General features: G+C 48.4%; 2 protein-coding genes across 4 annotated transcripts in view; both read left to right on the forward strand.

Annotated features, from left to right (window-relative positions):
- enah (ENAH actin regulator) overlaps nucleotides 1-755 on the forward strand; it is a 42958-nt gene extending 42203 nt beyond the window's left edge. For all 3 annotated transcript variants that reach the window (XM_030109951.1, XM_030109953.1, XM_030109952.1), the window contains exon 14: nucleotides 1-755. This exon is cut by the window's left edge and continues 2491 nt beyond it. The gene's annotated coding sequence lies outside the window, so the exon portion shown is untranslated.
- A 1804-nt stretch (nucleotides 756-2559) lies between these two features.
- Nucleotides 2560-16106, forward strand: lbr (lamin B receptor). Its single transcript, XM_030109955.1, has 13 exons — nucleotides 2560-2698; nucleotides 7792-7966; nucleotides 8299-8499; nucleotides 10360-10458; nucleotides 11597-11777; nucleotides 11988-12239; nucleotides 12332-12526; nucleotides 12630-12733; nucleotides 12915-13040; nucleotides 13118-13286; nucleotides 13372-13452; nucleotides 14596-14718; nucleotides 14821-16106. The coding sequence occupies exons 2-13, from the start codon at nucleotides 7796-7798 to the stop codon at nucleotides 14979-14981; spliced, it is 1863 nt and encodes a 620-aa protein (XP_029965815.1). The 5' UTR covers nucleotides 2560-2698; nucleotides 7792-7795; the 3' UTR covers nucleotides 14982-16106.
- Nucleotides 16107-17148: the final 1042 nt, after the last annotated feature.

The raw sequence follows: 17148 nt of genomic DNA on the forward strand, positions 1-17148 counted from the left end.
GAAAGTAGGACGCCGCTCCTCCTGGGTCGGCTCTGGTTCCAGGCCCGCCGGGTTCTGTCCGCACTGTGACCAGAACCCTCCAGACGAGCGTCTGACGGCGAGTCCAGCAGCAGCAGCAGCAGCTCCGGCCCTGGTCCCACAGAGAGCGCCTCCTCTGGCCTGACCGGGCCGCTCGGCGCCCGCCCCGGTCCGTCCGGGCCGTCCGGGCCGTCCGGGCCGTGCCTTGCCTGAAAGTGTAACGTCGGAGGCGTGAGGTTAGCGATGCGTGGAGCCCGTCTTTCTGATCACGCTTCATTTCAGGGAGAGTTCACTGCTTCTGCGTTTCTCCTGGAAAACATCGATTTTCTTCGTCTGTTTTATTGTTTCGTTTGATATTTCTGTTGTTTTTTTTAAGCCGACGTGATTCTGGGCAGACGTGGGGACGCTTCTCTTACAGCTTAGTAGTACAATCAAACTCTGACACACGAGGCCTATAAAAGGTGATCTTCACTCTGAAGTTATTTTTCTAAACCTGAAGCTCTGTTTGGGCCTCCGGATGAGGATGTTCTGTGTGTGTGTGTGTGTGTGTGTGTCTGTGTGTCTGTGTGTATGAGTGTGTGTGTGTGTCTGGCAGCTCTGAGCTGCAAACAATGTTCTCGCTAATGTTTGCTAAACCCTTTCTTCTTTTTTTTTTTTCCTTTTTGCTGTGAATATTTGGGTACCGAGGAGGTTTTCTGTTTCCGTTCTTCACTCACACCGTTCTCATGTCAGTCTGCATTGCTAACATATTGTTACGTTTGAGATAATGAAATAAATATTGCAATACAAGACTGGAGGTGTTCTGTTTTTAAATGAGTCCTGGTGTGTTTTCTACTGCATGTTGTCTGTCAGGCCCCCAGTTTGAGCAGAAAACACACTTTACTGAGGGAAGGTGGTTGAAAACAGCTGTTCTGTTCAAGCTCTCCCTCCGTGTCTCATTCATATCGGTGTGATTTCCATATTTATTCAGTTGATGTGTGGCTCTGCACTTGTCAGTGAGGAGAAACCAGACGCGCACAGGGAGAACATGCAAACTCAAACCTACGACCGTCTCACTGCTCCGCCGTTCAGAGCCAGACTTCAGGAAGTGGAGCCCTCAAAGGTGGAAAACTCAAAGTTTAAAGGATCAAAGTGCTGGAAGGTTTGGAGATGAAGCAGAGAAAGCTCCACCCACTGTGGTGACAGACTCCACCCACTGATGCCAAGCTCCACCCACTGATGGTGAAGACACAGTTTATCCTCCTGTACAACATCTATCATCATATTTTAACTGCAAAACAGGTGGGTAAAGTTAACGTGTGTCTTTCTGAAGCTACAGATCAAGGATTCCTTTAAGATACAAACTCTTAAGTTAATGCACACACATCTTACATAATGTACAGTTTGCGTTACAGGAATACAAAACCTTTTATTTCTGCAGAAATATTGTTTACTTGTGACTGTTTCACCAATTATTGATATGCAAAACTTGTTTCTTTAAAAAAAAACTACAATTCACCATCAAGCAACACAAATAAATAAATAATATATTGGTTTAAACTGGGGCTCTACAACCTTTAGGGCCTTTTTTATGATATTCCACCATATCAAAGTTAACTGGACTAAAAAGTACCCTTATAAAGAGACACAGCTTCTTACAGCAGTTTTGAAACAAGGACAAAAACTGTTTGTATGTTACACTTATGAATTTTAAGATGGTGAACATTTCATTACCTTTTCAGCTGTTTTGTACCTGATTTCAGTGTTTTCATCCTTCTTTTCCAGCATTTTTCAGAGAAATTTTAAAAATTGAAAAGACTTTAGAGAAATTCCTTTCAGCATTGCTTCACAGGGAAATAACAGAGAGAAAGTTTAATCTAATACGACCGGAAAAAAAGTGATTTTTACTTGATAATGAATACAGGGCTTGACTGGGACTAATATTAGGTCAAGAAGGATGAAATTAACCAAAACACAGCAAACACTACTCACAGGGAGGAGGTAACCCTAACCTAACCCTAACCCTAGAGTCGAATGGCCACAAGAGGGAGGGAGGGATATTTTACACATTTTTATTGAACATTTTTTCTCCTATTTTTCAGGTCTGGTTTACATTTTGAAATTCTTCATGTTTTAACATTTTCCCCATGGTTTTAACTAATTGTTCATTTTAATTATTTCGTCTTTTTAAAGCGTTTTTTATCGATGAGGCAAATTTCATTTGGGAAATGACTAGTGTGAATGAAATAAAAAAAACATAAAATGTTCATTTTCTTACAATTTTACGTTCACGAGCGTCTGCAGATAAGTGACCAAGGGCGCGCGTGTGTATGTGTGTGTGTGAGCGCGCAAGCCTGTGTGTGTTCGTGTGTCTTTCTATCAGCGCCACCATTTTGTCAAACAGTTATTTGACACCAGTAAACAAAGAAGCGTTCCCCCCGTTTGAACCAATCGCGTCGCGGCAGGGGCTCAGCGTCGACCAACCAGAGCGCGGCTGTGTTTGAATTGAATGCCGAGCGGACCAATCAGAAGCTTTGGCGCCTTCAGCGGCGCAGCTAGGTTCCACCAGGAGGGAGGGAGCGCTCACTCCGTCTAACGTTAGCAAAGTTTCCTTTTAATTTCAAGGCTTAATCTTTTACCCTCCTTTTATTTGGGATATTTGATCCGTTATATTAATTGGAATTATTCGCACATAGCTGAGGTAAGTGCATTCCGCCCGGTGAGAGTGTTTGCAGTGCATTTGATGGCTGAATGTTTATACTTGTCTCGGTGAAGAAATTGAGGTTTAGCCGAAGCTAGCGGGAGTTGGTTGTAAACCGAAGGTACAAGTTCCGACTTATTGGTGGAAATGTTTATAACCTGGTAAAGATGCTGTTTAATTGACGGCGGAAACGTACAAGTATATCGTCGGTCATTGAGGAATCCACAATTCAAAACAACCTTTTATTTAAGGGAATAGCGCGGATTTACTCGTTTCCGTGTTAAAATGTTATTTGCGGTCGCCGCTAGTCACAGTAAATGTTTAAAACACCCCCTTTTCTCTCTGGGTGACATTTAGAAAAGGCAGGATTTCAGTATGCCCTTCAGTTTGTTAAGTTATTATGACTGCTTGACGTCCCCCGATGACCCGTGAAGCAGGATATTGGGTTCCCGTTACTCGCGACACCCAGAGCTGTTACAGATTAAGTGGTTTCCGTGTTGACTGGTGACCAACTCCCTTCAGCGTCGCGTGTTGCTGCTCTATGTTAGCAACCCGTAGTTATTCTTTTGAACGCCGATTAGCCGTATTTACAATGACATCTGGAACTGTCATAAGTTTTGCAAATGTTATTATAACATCCGCTGCGATTAGCGTCAAGTCGGTCACCAGTCAACAGGGAATCCGATTCGTTCGAAACACCGGAGTAAACGTGATCATCTTGGTGATTTTATCACGTCGTTCTGATTAAAAACAAAACACGTGTTTTACTCCAGTAACACCAGACACGTGATCCACTCAGGTCTCATTGTTCTATTGAAAGTGGATCGTTGCAAAGTGATTAGCTTCTTGTTTACACTCGCCAACAAACACACGGTGTTTTTTTTTTCAGTAACACATTCATTCAAACAAACTCTGAACACAGTAGCGGCATTAATGAACTGCAAACTGGACATCTGCTGTTACTAGCAGCAACCAGAGACGCCAGAGGAAGCTGGTCACTAGTTAACACGGAAACCATTAAATCCGATACACCAGGACGACTGACTGAAGTGCTTATTAAACACTGTTAATATTTTAGGAGCAACAAAGTGATTGTATGGAAACAAACATGGAATAAAAAGTGTCTTTTGCATTATTAGCTCGTTCAGCGGTTGGAAATCTTGCATACTGTTTATTACTCACTCACACATCAAAAGGTAAAAGTCTCATACTGCAATACTCGCCATGCATTTTAAATGATTTTAACATTTATTTTTATAAAAAAAAGGAGAATTTCCGGCTCCAAATTTGTTTATAAGCAGTGTGTTGAAGTGAAATGAGTGATAGATCTCATTTCCACCTGGCATTAACAAGCGTTTGGGTGTGATCAGATCTCATGAGGAGAACCTGATGCACGCCGTGTACGCTTGTCCGTATCATGCACTCTGGGTGAACCAGTTGAGTTTGGATTTATTACTACCTGTATGTCTCGTCATAGAAAAGATCAAAGGGCTCAGCGCAGTTATTCATTCCCCAGTCAGAGGCTCGGTTTTATCTCATCCAGCTGCGAACAGATTAGAGCTACTTGAGATGTTTTGAATGAAAGCACTGATGCTTTATGTGTGAAGTCGTGGTATTTTGCTGCTACGCCACCGTCCCCGATGTGACACCCACACTCCAAAGCCTCTGGGGACAGATGTTTCCCAGACCACCTCAGGAAGTGGTTTGACTGAAAGTCAGCTAAACACTGACAGCCGCTGCTTTACGCCGTGATGAAGCTGTTGTACCAGCCGAGGTCGGCGCCTCTTTAACCCCCCTGCCACGGCTGCCTGTGTTTCTTGCCCACAGACCGCTTTATTGCTGAACTTGAAACAGTTAAATTGGTTGTGTTGCCTTGGCACGCAGACATGACAGCTTGACAAACTTTGCAAATTATTTCCGATGACTTGAAGCCAGAACGTCTCCAGCTGACGGAAGTCGTCTTAACTTTCTTCTCAAGCAAAGGCTGCTTCTCTGACATGTCTTCAGTCGCTCGCTCTGTGAACTGTCACTGATCCTCAGACGTCAGCGTGCTTTGTCTGCTGCAGCTGCAACAGCTGCTGGCGGTGCTTTCACAGTGCAGGAAACTTGCTTACATGCCGCACAGTGCAGCAGATGAATCTTTTTTTAAACTTTTATAATGTTTTTATGATCTCGAGAAGCCAAAACCAAAATCATGATCAATCATTGATAAACTGCCCAACTTAACATTCTCTTTTCTTCTGTTCAGTAAAATAGGCCTTTTTCCAATCATGCCTTCTCTACATGTTTCCACTGTGTTCTCTGATGAATGACCTGGAAATAAGGTGTATTGCCTGAACAGAAGGGAAGAGTATTGTTATGATAGATATGTTAGATCTGGTTCTATTCCACATCTCCCCATCTGTCCACATGTCGAAGTGTCCTTGAGTAAGACACCAAACCCCAAACTTCTGGAAGCCAGTGGATGGACTGAGCACCTCGCATGGCCGCTGCCTCCTGCACAGTGTGAATGGGTGAATGTGACTAATGGGTCACACAACCTGTGGAGCAGCACAGTATAAGTGAAATCCATTCCCTAAATCCATAACCTGGTCTTCAAGTTTGCCAGGAGGCTGGTTCATTCATTCTTCTTATAGCTTGAGGTGGAAACCAAACCCAGAAGTCATATTTATTACCCCAGTGTTCCTCTTAAATTAGTCATATTATAAGAATATTAATAATATTGGTGATAATATCATATGTATGACTCTGACAAGTCTTTTTAGTATCTAGTGTTATAACAGACACTCTGTCAACCCTGAAATAAGATCTGTAATGGACACACACAGACAAGCACACACAGAGTTGACAGTTTCCCTGGTTTGTAGACAGTGTCTGTGGTAAAATCCCTGGCCTGGCTGTCTCTGCCGTGTCTGACAGGTCTGTCAGCAGTTCTGCTGGTCCTTTAGCCCCTGAGCCCCTCTGGTCACTATGGCCCGTCGTGCTGACCGTGCAGAGGCCACCTCATTGTTGTACCCGGCAATGCCAACCAGCTCCGCTCGCTAGAAAGAGCTCCTGAGTGGCTCCTTGCTAAATACATGTATGGAACAAGTCACTGTAGCACCAAACACAAAGAGTGTACAGTATCGTCTACATGGAGCTCAGCCTGATGTAGCTATCACCAACCAGTCAGTGTTATCATCGTTCTATAGATTCTTGTGGATGTTTAATGGTGAGGGTTAAAAACCATCAGCCATCTTTATTGTGTTGAAATGTGGAAACAACACACACAAAAAGTTATGCACAGTTTACGAAGAGATTGCAGAGTCAGACTCAGGATGCAGCAGTACCAGCTTTTTAAAGGACGGGTGCTGATCGAGCTGCTTGTCGAGACAGAGCACTGATAGATGTACTTATTAAACGCCACTAACCTTATTGATGCTCCATACATGAACGATGTGAAGGTTATGTATTGCTGTGAACCACCTCCAGCAGCCGTCTACAGTATTCATACACATCTGCTTTTCCTGGCAGCAGCAGCAGCAGCCGCCAGAGAAAGACAGTCACCATTTAACAGGAGAACCAGTTCATTTGAAACAGCAGGTCCAGCTGTCTGGTGGTTACATTTCCGGTGTTCCTCCTCCTCTTGCTCACAGTTTACAGTCTGCTTTACGTTTGTCATTCTCATTTAAAGAATCTGCAGACAGGCTGCTGGTCCTCTGCGTCCTTCATGGCTTCACTTGTTGCTCACCGGGTTGTTTCTGGGTAAAATCTATTCCTAACATTCACTGTTCATGGTTTTAATAAAGACAAAGACTTTCCCTCTGGGATTTAATAGAGTATGTTCTATTCTCACCAGATTTCTAAGAAATGTTGTCATAGATTTCAGTCATATTGCCACTTAATATAATGGATATTGCCAGGAAAAAGTCCCACGATTAAACAGCTGCAGATATTTTCAGTTTCAAACAGTTCTGATCAGAAGAACAATGTCTAATCTTCAGTTATACCAAATACCAATAGTATTGTATCAGTTCAGTCACAAAACCTCCATTAAAAAGGTTTTCCAGAATATATGGGGTGTTTTTGAAGATTTATTTTATTTTATTTTATTTTATTTTATTTTATTTTATTTTATTTTATTTTATTTTATTTTTTAATAAAACTTTTCTGAAAGCTTTTCAGTTGCTCAGTGCTCTTGCCTCACAGCAGGGTTGAAATCGCACCTGGGGCCTTTCTGTGTGCAGTTTGCATGTTCTCCGTGTGTGTGTGTGTGTGTGTGTGTGTGTGTGTGGTGTGTGTGTGTGTGTGTGTGTGTGTGTGTGTGTGTGTTCTTGTATTTCTATCCTTGTCGGGGCCAAATGTCCCCACAAGGATAGCAAAACGTGGAACGACGTGCCTTGTGGGGACCTTTTTCCGGTCCTAAGTAGGAGAAACAGTGTTTTCTTGACCATGTTGTTGTTACTGAAAAAAGTAAAAGTGCAAAAACATTTCTTTAGGGTTAGGCTTTGTTGTGGTGTGGGTTAGGGTTAGGGTAAGGGGCTAGACATGAATGGGAGTCAATGGACGGTCCCCACAAGGATAGAAATACAAGACTGTGTGTGTGTGTGTGTGTGTGTGTGTGTGTGTGTGTGTGTGTGTGTGTGTGTGTGTGTGTTCGTTCTGTCCAGGTGCTGCAGCTTCCTTCCACGGTCCAAACACACACACGTCAGGTTAATTGATGACCCTAAATTGCCCCGCTGTGTTGACCCAGTGACAGACTGAACTGTCCAGGGTGAACCCCTGCCTCAGCTATATGGAGCTGGGATTGGCTCCAGCCCCCCTATGACCCTGAAAAGGACAAGTAGATAGGAAAATGAATGAATTTCCAAACACAGATTCTCAGCATCAGGTTTCTTTCTTCTTTCTTTTGTCTCAGTCATGAGGGATTTTCCCTCCATCACTCTCAGCTGTTCTCTGCTTTCTGAATGAATACGGAGTAAAATCACACTATATGGCTCAGAATGTTTTCTGAGATAACCCAGACTGGGTATTCATTCTAAACGAACCTCGACACATTTCCTCCAGTGTCAGGCTGTTGCTGAACGGGGCGTGTGTTCATTGCTGTGCTCCAGGTCCATGAGGATGCCGACTGTGAAACACCAGCGAGGGGACGTGGTGATGGGCCGCTGGCCCGGCAGCAACCTGTACTATGAGGTCAAAGTGCTGCGCTTCAACGCTCAGAGTCAGCTCTACACCGTCATCTACAAGGACGGCACCGAGCTGGAGCTCCGGGAGCAGGACATCAAGGTGAGACTCTTCCATCGGTTGATTCATGAGCTGGGAGTGGGTTAGAAAAAGTGTTGGTGAGCCAGATGAAGGAATGTCTCCCAGCTGGGCTTTTGTGACACACTCTGGTATTCCTGGAGGTCGAGGTGCTTCATGGGGTTTGGGTTACTTCATACTCAGTGAGTCCTATTTATAGATCGGCTTCCACATGTGTTTATGTAATATCCAGTTTGTACCCATTTCTATGCACAGACATGTTACGCTGATCGGCCCCCCGTGTGGGGAAAGAGCTTCACTTCTCCGAGTCCGTCAGGCCGCCAGTGTGACTCTGTCTTAACGCTGCTTCCCTTCAGAGTGCCGTGGGTTTCTACACCCGCTCCCGGTCCCGCTCTCGCTCCCGTTCCCCGGGCCGCCGCCGCAGCCCCTCCCGCTCTCCGGCCCGGACCACACGCCGCTCCTCCTCCCGCACAGCCGCAGCCGCAGCGGAAAGCGTTCCAGCCGCTCGCAAGGAGATCAAGCTGAAGGATACGCTGGAAGTGAGGCTGACGCCCCTGGTGAGTGCTGTTCACTGAACACAGCCACTTTAGCTTTCTAAATGAAAGGCGAGCATCCACCCCGATTCACAGTTCCACTGTGTTATTACAGCTTCCAGAGTGTGAGCAGATGAGCCCCCCCTCACTAAACTTTACCTCACTGTAACGCTGCTCGTTTTCTGTCACGACAAGCGGCACAAAACTGAGCCGGCCTGCGTGAAACTTTAAGGTCCCATATTATGCAGTTTGTCAGCAGCTTCACAGAGAAGTCCCACGGCGCTGTGTTCAAAGTGTATTTCTCCAAATCAGCCTCGGTTCTGACTTCCAGCCAGTCCACCGAGTTCTACTGAGAACAGGCTGTTTCCAGGTTTCTGGCCATCAACAGGTGAACAACCTGTGCCATGTCTGGTTTCTGCTAGTGTTTGAGTGTCCACTACCAATCGTCTGTTTGAAGAGACATTCAGTAAAACCTGCAGCTATAGAAGGAGGAGACAGACCGTCTTCTCTTGTGGGGCCTATGAAGACAGGTTACTGCTAGAGAACCTCTAGGAAGTGAGTTTTGTGTACTATGGGACCTTCAAGTTCTTCCAGGGGAAAACAGGTTCATCTTCTCGGTGCTGTCGCGGCACCGTTGACGCTGTAGTTTGAGTTCAGTCGTGTATCTCATGGCCTGGACAGACTGTGATTTTAACCACTGTGCAACATGGATCTACAAATCTTTCCCAGCTCCCATTGCAATTTTGCAAAGGGAGCTGAAGTAAGTTAGCGTTAGCATCCTCTAGCCTTTTACGTTAGCATTGTGCATTATTAGCATTTACTGACTGTCATTTTCCAACAAAACGCTACATGTAGACATAAAAAGCATCGTCATAAGTCGCAGGACCAGTCTCTCTCTCTCTCTCTCTCCATCAGCCCACATTTCTGACACTGTCAGAGTCTTAGCTGATCTTTGGTCCCAGGCGCAGACGTCCCTGACCCGGTTTGACAGGGCGCCGTAGGACCACGGATTTAGAGACCAGATGAACGGTATCACTGCGATTCTCTCACAGTGGTGATCTTTCGTCTGGGACGGCTGAAAATCACAGAGTCTGTTCAGGCCATGATGAAGTGTCAGCCCCACTGATGTCGGTCCTTCCTTTAAGGCTGTTCTCACCGTGGAATTGTCTCCTCAGCTGTTTGTTTGCAGAACCAGCTTGTCTTGAGCCGGGGTTCTGCTGCACTCTGCTGTTTTCTGTCGTCCTGACTGACCGTTCTAAACCTCTGTCCTCCAAACGTGTGTGTTTGCTCTCAGTGTTGGTCAGTGGTCGAACACGACGGGCTAACACACCCTCTGATGAACAAGTGTCACAGAGGCGGCGTCCATCTGAGAGCTTCTTCAGGCAGACGTCTGAAGCCTGAAGAAGCTCTTCTGTCACTGACACACACCCTGGTGTGTGTTACGCTGATGGGAGGGGGGCGTCTCTCTGTCCGGGGTGTCAGACTGGTGTCAGATCCAGTGCAGCCCTCGTTCTTATTCTTAGTTCCAGCATGAGGAGGTCTGATTACATTTCAGACTCCTAAAATTTCATTCTGGATGCTTTAAAAAGCCCGGCGGTGCGGCTGTCACGCTAACTAGCGCCGGTTCTCCGGCGTTAAGCTGCTAGCTCCTCCCACTGCTGTAATCCGGCCGGGGCCATCTGCTGCTCGCTTCTGGGTTCCTCTGACCCCGTCCCTGGTTTTAGACCAGCGGATCCCAAAGTCTGACACCCCTGATTCAGTGTCACTGTGGCCAGCGCTGTGATCCAAGACTGAAGTTGCTTTTTGTGTTCTTTGTTTGTTTGTTTGTTTGTTTTTGTTTTATCTCTCATCTCCATCAATGTCCCCCCATCGTTTGATTGGCAGAAACACACAGTGGTAGCTGAAAACAGTAGCAACAATAAGCATGAAAAGAAAGAGGAGAAACAGAAAGAGGACAATAACACTTCTAGCAAAGTGAACGAGGTGAGTTTTGTCTCATAATTACCAAAACAACACCACTGTCTGGCACGTTTCTCTGCATTGCTGCTAATCAGTCGTCGGTTCACGTTATTTGAACATTCTGACTGCAGTGGACACACACACACACACACACACACACACACACACGTGTTCCAGGTACTACTCGCTGTGCGAACGTGAAAGGGCTTTGAAGTAAGTGGCGGCTGAAGGAATGTCATGATGCAGGCACAATGGAGGGGCTCCCCTCACATGTCCAGGCCACGTGCCGACCGTCGCTGCGTTCACACACCCCGCCAGTTTCAGCTTTTATCCTCTGTGCTCGTTCTTGATGCATCGGCCGGGATTTCGTTTGAGAGCAGAATGTTGAGAAAGTTTGACAACCGGAGAATGATGGGAAACGCTCTTCCAGAGCTTCACTCCTCTGCAGGCCTCTCTTTGGTCCCCCTCACACTCGGCATCACATGACGCCTCTTCAGATCTCTAGTTTCCACCAAGCAGGCTCCAGAGCGTCACTCCTCTGTTGAGTTTGAGTTGTTCTACCTTTGTTCAGACGGTCTGATGTTCTGACATTAGTTGGATTGAGTGATTTGTTGCGTTGAAACTCCTGATATGCAGAGTGAGGCTGGTGTGGAGCCACTGTTTCAGGTTACAGGTTACTCCTTCTAGTTTATTCTCAGCAGTTAAAGCTGCTGTCCAGCAGGTGTAGTGGAAATGTGAAATCAGCAGGTCTCATAAACATCTTTACCCTCTTCATTATTTACTTGATTTATTTATTGGCTCATCTTGTTGGAGAAGTGTTTGATGTCTGTCTTCTGTGACGTTTCATCCGTCTGAGACTTCATCTTATACCTGGAGTTTGGATTTAAATGTGAGTCATTGAACCTGAGGTCTGGCCATGTTGTTATCGTTGTTGTTGTTGTTGTTGTTGTTGTGGTCGTTGTTGTTGTGGTCGTCGTCGTCGTCGTCGTCGTCGTCGTCGTCTCACAGTTGAATAGTGGAAAAGACATAACCCATCGTGCACGCGTCACCACATCGCTCACACTTCATGTCACAGCTGAGCTGTGGCTCCGGGAGCTTGCTGATCTGTGACACCTTGTCCGTCGGCTTCGGCCCATATTGAACCGTTTTGGCCTTTCTTCAGAAGTCTGAAGCGAAGATGGAAGAGGAGCCCGAGCCGCAGGGCCGCTACAACCTGCGGCGCAGGAAGGACGCCGGAGACGAGAAGCCGGCCGCCGCCAAACCCAGCCCCAAGAGGAAGGAGCCTGCAGCGGCGGCCGCCGCCGCCGCCACCTCCGGCCCGCTGGACTTCGGAGGGAAGATCGGTAGGTTGACCTCCAGAGAGGTCAAGAAAGGTCAAGGAAACACATTTCACTCAAGAGTCAAGAAAATAAGAGAAGACCCACTGTTTACTGAACCTATTAGCACTGATAAAACACACACACACACACACACACACACACACACACACACACACACACACACACACACACACGCTGAGTGAGCCGTTGTGTGTGTGCCGTGCTGTTTTGCAGGAGCCTACTTCTGGCTGCTCTTCCTGCCTGCCTGGGTCCTGTTCCTCATCCTGCAGGTCAACCTGGACGACCCCAGCCTGGCCAACTTCCCGCCCCCGCTGCCCCCTCTGGGCTCGCTGTGGGACGCCCAGGCCCTGGGCCTGGTCCTGCTCTGGATCCTGTTCCAGGCCCTGCTCTACGTCCTCCCCGTGGGGAAGCTGAGCGAGGGGATGCCGCTGAGGTCCGGCAAGAGGCTGAAGTACCGAACCAACGGTGAGTCCGGACGCCGGCCCGCCGACGCGCCTCTGTCCCCGCCTCTGTCCCCGCCCCCGTCCAGATGTGAGCGTCCGCCCGTCTCCCCGCAGGTTTCTTCGCCGTGGCGGTGACGGCGGCGGCGGTGGCGGCGGCGGTGCACCAGGGCGTGGACCTGACCTACATCCACGCCCGCTTCCTGCAGCTGGCCGTGGCCACCTTCCTGCTGTCGCTGCTGCTCAGCGTCTACCTGTACGTGCGCTCCCGCTACGCCGCCGCGGACCAGCTGGCCATCGGCGGGAACTCCGGTAGGGACGGTGCTCCCGGGTCTGCCCACACACCCCGCTTCTCTGACTTCCTGACGGTTGTGTGTTTTCCCTCTCGTGGTCGTTTCCCTCCGCCGCCCCCCAGGTAACGTGGTCTACGACTTCTTCAAGGGACGTGAGCTCAATCCTCGCATCAGAGACTTCGACCTGAAGTTCTTCTGTGAGATGCGCCCCGGACTGATCGGCTGGGTGAGTCCTGTCCGGAGACGCGGGAGCAAGGCGTCCGTCTCCAACGGGCCGACGCCTCCCAGACGGATCAGGCCTTCATGCTGTTTTAGACGAGAACAGAGTCCTGCTGTCCCAGCCTGTCAGGGTCTCACAGGACGTCGATCTCGTCTTCTCGCTGACTCCGCCCTGCTCTCTCCTCCAGTGTTTGATCAACTTTGCGATGGCTCTGGCGGAGATGAAGCAGCAGGGCCTGGACGCTCCGTCCTACTCCATGGTCCTGGTGAACCTGTTCCAGCTGCTGTACGTGGTGGACGGTCTGTGGAACGAGGTGCGTCCAGCAGGCCCTGGCGGAGAACAGGTGAGAGCAGGCGGCGGCAGGCGGCGCTGAGACTGTGTGTCCCGCAGGAGGCCATCCTCACCACCATGGACCTCATGCACGACGGCTTTGGCTTCATGCTGGCGTTCGGGGACCTGGTCTGGGTTCCCTTCACCTACACCCTGCAGGCCTACTACCTGGTGAGCCACCCCAGCCCCCTGAGCCCCCCCGCTGTGGCGGCCATCGTCCTCCTGAAACGTGAGCCTGACCTCCTCCACATGTTCACCGACCGCCTTCGCAGAACTGACCTGCCGTCATTTACCTGGGCTCCTCTCTCTTCCAGTGGTCGGCTTCTACATCTTCAGGAAGTCCAACTCTGAGAAGAACGCCTTCAGGAGGAACCCGTCAGACCCCGGACTGTCCGGTACGTTCTGCTGACAGCCTCCGTCCATCACTTCACTTCTTCTGTGTGTCAGACTCAGACTGATCGCCTCGATACGTTCTGTAGAAAGAACTTCACATCATCATTCTAGACCTCGGTAAACAGCTCAGATTCTGGGTTCTAGGCAGGGTTTCCGCAAAAAAAAAGGCAGGGGACAACGTAACTGGCAGGTTTTCAATTTACCGGACAAGCGCTTGATTTCGCAGTCAAATATTATTGGGGGGGGGTTATACTTTTCATAGGGCGCCGCCCTCGCCTGTCAAATTTCGTGTGGACTAAATTTCAATAGAATGGTAGAGGAATTTATTCAAAGATATGCCCAAAGATCAGGACATTTATAAAGTCTACTCACCTGCAAAGCAAGCCTGTAAAAAAAATCTATTCCTGTTATTAAGTGGGGGTGTGTTTTCAATCGATGTAAACTTTGTCGCTCTACGTGAAAAAGACATTTAAAAACATGAATAATTTGGTCCCAGAAACATTTGTTCTATCTTCAAAGTAAAGTTGTGTAACAACCTGAGTGGACTGTTTACAAAGTCTGATTCTAAACCCTGCACTGAGCGTCAGTGAGCGATGAGGAGTCAGACAGCGGCGTCCCGGACAGCTGCCCGATAATGACGGTCAGGATCCGCACCGTGACAGCGACATGACGTTTGGGCTCTACAGGCTCTGACCCTTTCTCCTCTGAACTATTTTGTTTATTAAAAAAGTCTTTAAGTTTCGCCTCTTCCGACATGTATCTCCCGCTGTATTGTTGTGCTCCGCGCTTTGTCGCAGTAATGAAACGCGCTACAAGTTTAGTTCTGCCTGAAAAAAAAAAACTTTTTTCCACATAAACCAGGCTTATTCATAAAAGATAAAATTGGGGGTTTTATCAGTGTTTTTTTAATAAAATGATGTGGAAATTTCCGTTTTGAATTCAATTTTTGCTTGGAGGGAATATTTTTCACCGGACATTTTGACCGGTGTGGTTAAAATATGTCGGACTTCAGCAGATGTTACCGGTCAAAGTCCTGTAATTACCGGATAACGGAAGCCCAGCTTCTAGGTCTGGTGCAGCTCAGATTCTGGGTCGTGGGCCTCGGCAGGACATGCCAGCGTGACGCCTCTCTCCTCCGTCCTCAGGTCTGAAGACCATCCCCACGGCGACGGGGAAGAGCCTGCTGGTGTCGGGCTGGTGGGGCGTGGTCCGCCACCCCAACTACCTGGGCGACCTGCTGATGGCGCTGGCCTGGTCGCTGCCCTGCGGTGAGTGTGTGTGTGTGTGTGTGTGTGTGTGTGTGTGTGTGTGTGTGCGTGCGTGCGCCGGGTGCGTCCGGTGGGGGTAACCGCTGCTCGCTGTGCCCCCAGGCTTCAGCCACCTGCTGCCCTGGTACTACATGATCTACTTCGTCATCCTGCTGGTGCACCGGGACTCGCGCGACATGCAGCAGTGCCGGAGGAAGTACGGCTCGGCGTGGGACGAGTACTGCCAGGCCGTGCGCTACCGGATCGTCCCGGCCGTGTACTGACGGCCCCCCCCCCCCCCGCGCCCGGACTCCTCTCTCTTTTTTTTTAAGGCTTTGTTTGTGTTTGTCGGTGGACGGACGGAGCAGGGACTCCCTTCTGGGGCGGAGTTTCACCACCGCGGAGCTTTTTGCCTTCGGGACGACGGACGGAGACGTTTCCAGAGTGGGGAGACGCCTCTGCTAGGAATGTCTTGTTAGATGTATATTTTTGTACATAATGTCGTTTCTGTACTTCAGAATGACACCCTTCTGGTGCATTTATGCTTTTACCCCCCAACCCCAAAAAACCCCAGTAATTCCAGTAGTTTGAATCACAGCTTGGCCGTTAAGAAGAAATGTAAGTATTTTTCTCATGATTTTGTGTACAGAGTGAAGGATTCCTCCCTTTTTTTTTTTTTAGACCAGCTATCAATTCTCAGGAGAGATCAATTAGAGGAGTTTTGTATAAATATTTCTGATGTTTATAATTTTATTTTCAATATCCAGTTTTGACTTGAGTGTTGAATTCATTCTGGAGGTTCAAGGAAGGAAATGCACTAATGTTTTCGCGGCATTTATCGACGTCTCCGATCAGTTTGAGGACGGAGGGGGCGGAGGAGGCTCCGGGCCGGGCGGCCTCGGCCCTCAGTGACCTGCCAGGTTGTGCTTTTGAATTTCTACCTCAGGCTGGCTCGCCGTCTCCCTCCTCGCCGTCATCTCGCTCTCTGCAGCAGGAAGAGGAAGCCCTCCTGCGGCTTCAGCGCCGTCTGTATGTAGTGCTGTTTTCTATCATGCCACATGCCTCCGAGCTTTATTTGCAGGACGCCTGCGGACCCGGAGCTCCTCCAGCGTGTGCGTTAGTGAACGTGTAGCGGATTACACATGTAGGACCCATTAGAGTAGGAGCCGTTTCTCTGCTGTGCTGACTGACTGAATAAATAGTTCTGTTGTTTGTTTTTTACCACGCTTTTTTTTTTTTTTTCTAAGTGAAATGAGTTCCGATGTTTCTCAGTAGATCTTTTCTGTTTTATCAGGGTATTTTTTTCAATTTTATTTTGAAGTTACCGACATGCTTTGTGACCACTGTTTACTCCTCCCAGACGTCTGGAGCTGGAGCCGCCTCGCTCCCGGATGTGACGGCAATAAACATTTCTGGTTGGCAAGGAAGGCGTGGTCCGTCCTCTGCACCTCTTCATCCAGGACAGTCTCAGTCTTTCAAGATTTTTTGAAAACAAAACCACTCTGAGAGCTGAGCTGGGATGAAGCAAAGCTCAGAGGAAAATCTACTCTCTTCTAAAATGTCAAAACTGTCCGAAAATGTTGGGAAAAAAAGGGATGAAGTGACGAAAATCGGCTACAAAAACATGAAGTGTAGTGAGACTGAGTTGCCGTTGAAGCCAGCGTCCAGCAGGTGGCGGTGTCTCCCTGTACAAGCAGAGGAGTGTGCGCGATGCCTCCAGTTTTCAGTGAATGAAGCAGACGCTCCGGACGCCGTGGCCTCCAGGGGGCGCCACGTGACCAGGAAACCCCAGGGCCCGGTCCGAGGTCCGAGGCCCGGAGAGCAGGTCACGGCCCGCTGACCCCGCTTAGGAACCCCCTCTCTCTCAGGTCAAGGTGTGCGCGCACGAGCAGGGCTGGGTTTTTCCGCCGTTAAATCACGCGCAGGGAGACAGGTCGTTTGGCCGCGAGGCGCCGCTCCCTGATGAAGATTCAGAGCCGCTCCGCTCCGTGATTAATGTGTTCATTTCCCTTTATTAAAGACAGGAGCGGCTGCAGGCCACCGATACCGCCGCTCCTCATAAATCTCCCCTAAATGAACAGTCAAATAATCGCTCATCGGAAATTAAATCCAGACTCATTAATAATGACCAGCACACACACACACACACACTCTCTCTCTCTCTCTTTATTGTGGGTCTTGTGGTTTTTTTCACACAATGAGGAAAGAAAATCAGCTTAAAAAAGAAAAGAAAAAAAACAACCTCTGAGTGAAGTTCAACGCTGAGCAACTTCTACATTTCTTCATCTACTGACCAGAGTGTTAATGTGATCGCAGCTGACACACACACACACACACACACACACACACACACACACACACACACACACACACAGAATAAATAAGAGTTGAGATGGAAGCTGAGCCTGAACTCATCCGTCGGCCTCCTTCTACAGACCATTCTGACAACGC

Source organism: Salarias fasciatus, chromosome 15, assembly GCF_902148845.1.
Source record: "Salarias fasciatus chromosome 15, fSalaFa1.1, whole genome shotgun sequence".
In the NCBI taxonomy this organism is placed as follows: Eukaryota; Metazoa; Chordata; class Actinopteri; order Blenniiformes; family Blenniidae; genus Salarias; species Salarias fasciatus.

Excerpts from the sequence above, each read along its gene's own strand:
- lbr (XM_030109955.1), top strand. The coding sequence starts at position 7,796 with ATGAGGATGCCGACTGTGAAACACCAGCGAGGGGACGTGGTGATGGGC. Across the intron at positions 12,240-12,331 it reads GCTGAAGTACCGAACCAACG|GTTTCTTCGCCGTGGCGGTG; the intron begins GTGAGTCCGGAC and ends GTCTCCCCGCAG. Across the intron at positions 13,453-14,595 it reads GTCAGACCCCGGACTGTCCG|GTCTGAAGACCATCCCCACG; the intron begins GTACGTTCTGCT and ends CTCCGTCCTCAG.